Here is a 6,898-nt window from a genome sequence, read left to right as displayed (position 1 = left end):
TGCGTTGCGGCATCGCCAGGCGGCCAGGCATCGCCTTCACCTAATCGATGTCGATGAATGCCAAGATAAAACCGAGGAAGAAAGCTTTTCACGTTTTTTAACATTAAAAATATATTTTCCTTTCATAGAGCGTTATAAATAGAAGTAAAAAATGCCACGAATTATGATAAAGGGTGGTGTTTGGCGGAATACCGAGGTAAATGATATACAATATTTTTCTAACCTAAAGTTTTATGTATGTATATGTTGTGTGAATAAATTTTGTTAAATAAAAAAATACATTGTTTTTAGGATGAGATTTTGAAAGCAGCTGTAATGAAATATGGAAAAAACCAATGGAGTCGCATAGCATCTCTATTACATAGAAAATCAGCCAAACAGTGTAAAGCCCGTTGGTTCGAATGGCTAGATCCCAGCATAAAGAAGACAGAATGGAGTCGGGAAGAAGATGAAAAGCTCCTCCACCTTGCAAAGTTGATGCCCACACAGTGGCGTACAATTGCACCCATCATTGGTCGAACAGCTGCCCAATGTTTAGAAAGATATGAATATTTACTGTGAGTAAATCAGTCTTTATTTGAGTTAAGTGATTTTACTCAGATCAATATACTCTTGTGTTACTATTGAATTGTTTCAGTGATCAAGCGCAAAAGAAAGAAGAAGGAGATGATGCTGTGGATGATCCTCGTAAACTTAAACCTGGTGAAATTGATCCCAATCCTGAAACCAAACCAGCAAGACCAGACCCTAAAGATATGGATGAAGATGGTAGGTTAAGGCTAAAATTAATATGATTATATAATAAGTAATTTAATTAATAAGATAATAAGGCTACTTGCAGATATTAATTTTACTTTTACATTAAAACCCAGATATTTTTTATTTATGATGTCATAATTCAAATAAAAATCCTTTTTTATTCTGAAAAGATTTGATTGATTTTTACTTATAATCTATACAAACTCAAGATGTGTGCTTTACTGAGTCTTGTTAACTCATATTAAAAGTGAGATTTTAAAACCTGTTTTGTTATGCAATAACTCTGTCACCAAAGTAAGCAAGTAATAAGTGAGATATTATCTGAGTATAAAATACATAATTTTAAACTCAGTATCATTTATGTGAAAATGGAAAGCTAATTGTGTGTAATTAATAATACATTTATCACATTTTACTTCAGAACTGATTACAGACTATAACAAACTGTAAATTTTTAATTATTATATTTGTTCACAGAATTGGAGATGTTGTCTGAGGCACGTGCTAGACTAGCAAATACTCAGGGCAAGAAGGCTAAACGTAAAGCACGTGAAAAGCAATTAGAAGAGGCACGCAGGCTTGCTGCTTTACAGAAGCGTAGAGAATTAAGAGCTGCTGGTATTACTGTGTCTCAAAAAAACAAACGCAAACGCGGTGTCAATTATAATACAGAGATACCATTTGAGAAACGACCTGCATCAGGTTTCTATGATACCTCTAATGAACATGTTGATCCTCTGGCGATCGATTTTTCTAGAATGAGGCAACAACACCTAGATGGTGAACTCCGACAAGAAAAGGAGGAAATGGAGCGCAGGAAAGATAAACAGAAATTGAAACAGCGCAAAGAAAATGATATACCTATGGGTATGCTCAATAATGAAGAGCCTATAAAGAAAAGAAGTAAATTAGTCTTACCAGAACCACAGATCTCTGATCAAGAATTACAGCAAGTTGTAAAGCTTGGTAGAGCTTCGGAAGTATGTCCTTCGATTAACTTTTTTATATTGAAACTTATGGGCTTATTTTTTATTTCTGCACTACTTATTGCTTAACACTATCATGTATCTATTATAGTTGGATGTGAGTCTAAAACATCGCGTGTATCAATTTTAACACATTCCTATTTACTGCCATTTATACATATATATAAATCGAAAATACTGTATTAATTTTATATATTATATTGTAAATTTTGAAGAAGACCTAGCTAAAAATTTTTATTTAGAAGATATTTTGTCAGAAAATTTATTTTAATATGAAAAATTTATTTACAAGTATATATTATAAAAACAAATAGCAATGACAAATATATATGTACAAATATGTACACATATTTACATTAATGCACACGGAATGATTTATCCCTATGCCACTTATATTTTTTACAAACATTGATCAAATATCCATAAATATTAAAAAAAAAACATTAAATTTTAGGTCATATACCAACTTATTTTGTCAAAATTAGGCATAAAATACTAGTATGTCGAGAGAGAGGTCGATTACAAAAGTCCATATGGCAAAGTATTAACATATTGTTATAGGTTGCACGAGAAGTTGCTACTGAAAGTGGTATAACACTCTCCGATAGTTTATTGGCTGATTATTCTTTGCCTACAAATGCATCAGCAACACCTCGTACTCCAGCTGTTACAGACAGAATATTACAAGAAGCTCAAAATGTCATGGCTCTCACGCACGTGGACACACCACTAAAAGGTTAAAATATAATTGTAAAACTTGATAAGCACGTTGTTAAATTGTACTCTATATTTTACTTTATAAATATATTTTCTTTTAGGTGGCTTGAACACTCCATTGAATAATCCTGATTTTACTGGCGTTGTGCCTCCTACCAATGTGATAGCAACGCCAAATACAATTTTGGCCACTCCATTTAGATCTCAACGCAGCGATGGGACACCCATAAATTCATTCAACACACCAGGCGGAGCATCAGTACGAACGCAAAATGGAGTTTTAGCGGTAACACCCGTTCGCGATAAGCTTAATATAAATCCGGATGAAAATGTAGATGGCTCAGAAACACCACTCATAGAGACACAGGCAAAGAACTCGTTGCGCGCGGTACTGAGTTCTTTACCGGCGCCATGTAACGATTATGAGATAGATGTCTTTGATGGAGAGGTAAACGAGGAAAATACTAGTGCGCCTGCAACTGAGATAATCGAAGACCAGGCGGATATTGATGCGAGACAACAGCAAGAATTATTAGAAGAAAGTAAGTTAAAACAATTCATTGATCACTCATTGACGAACAACAAGAATATCACGATACACTGTGTCACACCGTGTCGCTTGTTGGAAGTTATCTACAAACAAGTTTTTAGTGTGCGTAAATGAAATGTGAAAGCCTTATTATCTCCGATTATACAAGTTTGGTGGTGCAAGATTTCAATTTCATTTTTATTCTTAGGTTTTTTTTCTTTGATTAAAATATGTAATTTAATTAAAATATTTTCTTTTTTAGAAAAAAGGGAATTGGCACGTAGATCGCAAGTAATCCAAAGAGAATTACCACGACCTGCGGATATAAATATGAATATTTTAAGACCCTACATGGATATGCCATTAACTGATTTGCAAAGAGTATGTAATTTTTTTATATGAAGACATTCATTTTTATTGTTCAATTTTTATGAATTAATTTATTATTTACTGTTTTATATTCTTAGGCAGAAGAATTGATAAAAAGAGAAATGATTACAATGTTGCACTATGATGCACTACAAAATCCAACACAGTCAAGTCGAAAGAGCACCGCAATATCGTTAGCTCAGGCTCAAACTTACTTGGATCAACATCCATACAATATGTTTGAAGAGAACGATCTCCTTGATGTACATTTAAAATATATATATATTTTTGTTATATTTGTATTATTAATGTATCAGCTATTAAATCACTATTAATATTTAAATTTAGGCTAAAAAGGTGTTAACCGACGAGATGGTAGTTGTAAAAGAAGGAATGGCACATGGAGAATTGAGTTTAGATGCCTACACTACTGTATGGGAGGAATGCTTGTCGCAAATTTTATATCTCGAAACACAGAAACGATACACTCGTGCAACGCTAGCCTCAAAAAAAGATAGAGTGGAAGCATGCGAGAGAAAATTAGAAGAGAACCGTATGCATATGACAGGGGAAGCTAAACGCGCTGCGAGGATGGAAAAGAAATTAAAAGTTCTGACCGGAGGTTACCAAGTAAGTGAAAAATTCGATATTATTTTTTAGAATTCAATATAATGATAAAAATTGCCGTTATTGATTTATATAGCATAAACTTAGGGTGCAGTTTTTTTATTTTTGTATCACATAAATACCTTAAGATAAATAATTTAAAATCACATATAAATTTTTGAAAACTTTTCTATGTAACAAAAGAAATTAAGATTCCTTATATTAATTTCAAAGATTTTGAAATTAGTGTTTCATAGTACAAGTTGAATTAATATATGTTATATAATACTAAAATTAGAAACAATTAGCTATATTACAAAAGTCTATCATAATAGAAGTAGTTTTTATAAGTCATGTAGTTTCAAAAAGATATTTTATATTTGTCCGGTTGAATCAAAATTTACCTTATAAGATTCTAACTTGAAACATTCATTATTATTGTTTTATTTTCTAAATAGACCAGGACGCAGGTGTTAACCAAGCAGCTACACGATTTGTGGGAGCAAATAGAACAGGCTCATCTCGAATTATCGACATTTAAGTTTTTGCAAACACAGGAAGAGGCAGCGATTCCGAGAAGGATAAATGGCCTCATGGAAGATGTAAACAGGCAGACAGAGCGAGAACGCTCTTTACAAATGCGATATGCTCAACTACAAGATCAGTTGCAGCAGTGTCGATTAAATGATGAATCGTCTTAGGAACGCATTACTGACTTGATGAATACACACAGCATAATGTAATATGTATTACTTTATCTTATTATGTAAGTTATAAAATTTTCTTCACGCGTGCGCGTAAAGTGCCCTACAGCTTAACGCTTTTGCGTGCGGTAAATAAACAATATCTCAAGCCGTTAAGTTATTTCTCTAATCCCACTCTTCTGCGCAAAAACGTTGCTGCATAGGGCACATTACGACGAGCACTTGTAAAGAAAAATTCTATGTGTAACAGTGGGGGCATATTTGTTTATAGGTCGACACGGGCGCGCGTACGCACTCGCTTCGCTCGTGCCATCGCGCTCGTCCCCACAATAAACAACATTCCCCCACGGTTACACAATGTACTATTATATGCCTATGAAAATATTATGTGTTATTAAAATAATCTATTCTTTTTTTTTAGGAATCAAATAGGAATTCAACATATAATGTCCATTGTCGCTACAATAACTGTAAATGTTATTATTTTAGGATTTATGTTTGATGTATTTGATAAGAATGTCATGAGAATAACAAACAATTATTGTATTAAATGACAATGCTATTGTAATAAATTCAAATTTGACTTTTTAAATTTTGCGAAGGAGAAATTTATGATAGAAGAAATTTTTTTCCTTTATGCTGTAAAATATAATAATAAAATTCATGGTATGTTATGGTAATGTGTACTGCTAAATGATCCAAATGTTATGGTAATGTGTACTGCTAAATGATAAATAGATAATTAAAGAAAAAAACATTTAGAAGCATAAAGAATAAAACGAATATAATAAAAAATATAAATAAGTTATATTAGGTCTTGAAAACATCTTACACGCGGCTTTCGTTTAGTGAGGATCGAAACCCCTAAACTCCCCCAAGATATAATTACCGACTTCTGGTTAAGCCAGAAAGTCAAGAGGGCGTGATCGATCGAGGGATTGTACGCAGCTTACAAAGACAGTTCACTTGTTAGAGGGGCGTGTCATTATTGGTCATTACATAATGCCGAGTCGTCGCCGACAAAATGGCCTAATCAATATAACGTGTTGTATCAAAAAAAGTCCATGCTATAAACTCATTAATTTTTTTTGTGGTATAATTAATACCCATAGAGAATACGCATTTGCAGATTATATGACCCACAAATGTGGACTCTCAATTAAAATAATTATTATCGCCCGGAAATTTAACGCGGTATAAAACAGTTTAAGAGACGATCTCCTTGAAGTTTTAAAAAAAGTTGCCTAATAATATTCGCAATTTAGGATCTTTATAAAATTATGAAGAAATGTATCTAGTTATATAGATTCGACATTGTATTTCTTTAATCTGCTCGATATCAACTTGTATTTAATTTTCCGCCGATAGCTTACCCTCACATTCACCTATACTTATACCTATACCTACACCGTGAAAAAGCAATAACGACCACTAGTATGTATAGCTGGTAAATAGCGTTGGCTGCCGGAAGGCAGATGTTAACGTCGTCGTCAGCCAACGTAATCCCGTATTGTCGATTGGTCGGCGCGACGCGACTGGCGAACCGGTGTCGAATCAGCGTCGTCGATTCGTCTAGCACCGCCCACCACCCCTTTGCGCGCTCACCCCCACAAGCTCGAGCCGTCGAGGGTGGAGTCGACCAATGACACAGTGGTAACGGCCGTCTGACAACGTGGCCTCCGGGAGCCGCCCCCGTAGTTGCTGATGGCTAACTAGCGCTACCCCGCTATAGTCGAGTCAGCCACTCGGCCAGCAAGTCCCCGGGCCGAGTCTAGTCGCTAGCTCGCTGAAATTCCCCACCCTATCTCCCCTCCGTTTCCGTCGCCCTCTTATCCTCCACCTACCCCTCCGAACCGTGTAGGCCAACGTGCCAACTGGGGTGGCGGCGGCGGTGGCGGCGGCAGTGGAGGTGAAGAAGAGGTGTTACGCCGTGGATTCACGTGACGTAACCCCGGGTATACGCCATCGCCGCCGTGGCCTCCTCGCCGCGACTCGCGGTCGTTTAGGGATTGGCGTCGGTGTGTTGGTTCGCACTCGGCAACCATCCACCTACCCTATCCTTTCCCACCCCCCTCGGCATCCCGTTCCACCGCCCCTCGCGGATACCCACTACCGGACCGTGTCGACCGTATCGGAGAACGACCCATGATTCTCCGTGATGTGGCTACGGACAGGAGAGATAGCTACTCCGGCAGCCAGTCGGGCAACAACCCCTATATGCGCATACA

The 6,898-nt window shown here is 36.2% G+C and overlaps 1 protein-coding gene across 1 annotated transcript; it reads left to right on the top strand.

Moving 5' to 3' along the window:
- Positions 1-5,130, top strand: Cdc5 (cell division cycle protein 21). Its single transcript, XM_018540523.1, has 11 exons — positions 1-196; positions 292-557; positions 638-768; positions 1,237-1,739; positions 2,307-2,481; positions 2,564-3,004; positions 3,254-3,372; positions 3,459-3,623; positions 3,709-3,990; positions 4,425-4,705; positions 5,092-5,130. The coding sequence occupies exons 1-10, from the start codon at positions 152-154 to the stop codon at positions 4,665-4,667; spliced, it is 2,370 nt and encodes a 789-aa protein (XP_018396025.1). The 5' UTR covers positions 1-151; the 3' UTR covers positions 4,668-4,705; positions 5,092-5,130.
- The last annotated feature ends 1,768 nt before the right edge of the window (positions 5,131-6,898 follow it).

This window comes from Cyphomyrmex costatus, unplaced genomic scaffold (assembly GCF_001594065.2).
Source record: "Cyphomyrmex costatus isolate MS0001 unplaced genomic scaffold, Ccosl1.0 scaffold254, whole genome shotgun sequence".
Classification (NCBI taxonomy): Eukaryota; Metazoa; Arthropoda; class Insecta; order Hymenoptera; family Formicidae; genus Cyphomyrmex; species Cyphomyrmex costatus.
This window is presented reverse-complemented; position numbering and strand designations above follow the sequence as displayed.

Bases quoted from the DNA above. Each gene is read 5' to 3' on its own strand.
- Cdc5 (XM_018540523.1), top strand. From the start codon at position 152: ATGCCACGAATTATGATAAAGGGTGGTGTTTGGCGGAATACCGAG. The intron at 3,005-3,253 runs GTAAGTTAAAAC...TTTCTTTTTTAG, and splicing joins GCAAGAATTATTAGAAGAAA to AAAAAAGGGAATTGGCACGT. The intron at 3,991-4,424 runs GTAAGTGAAAAA...TTTTCTAAATAG, and splicing joins TTCTGACCGGAGGTTACCAA to ACCAGGACGCAGGTGTTAAC.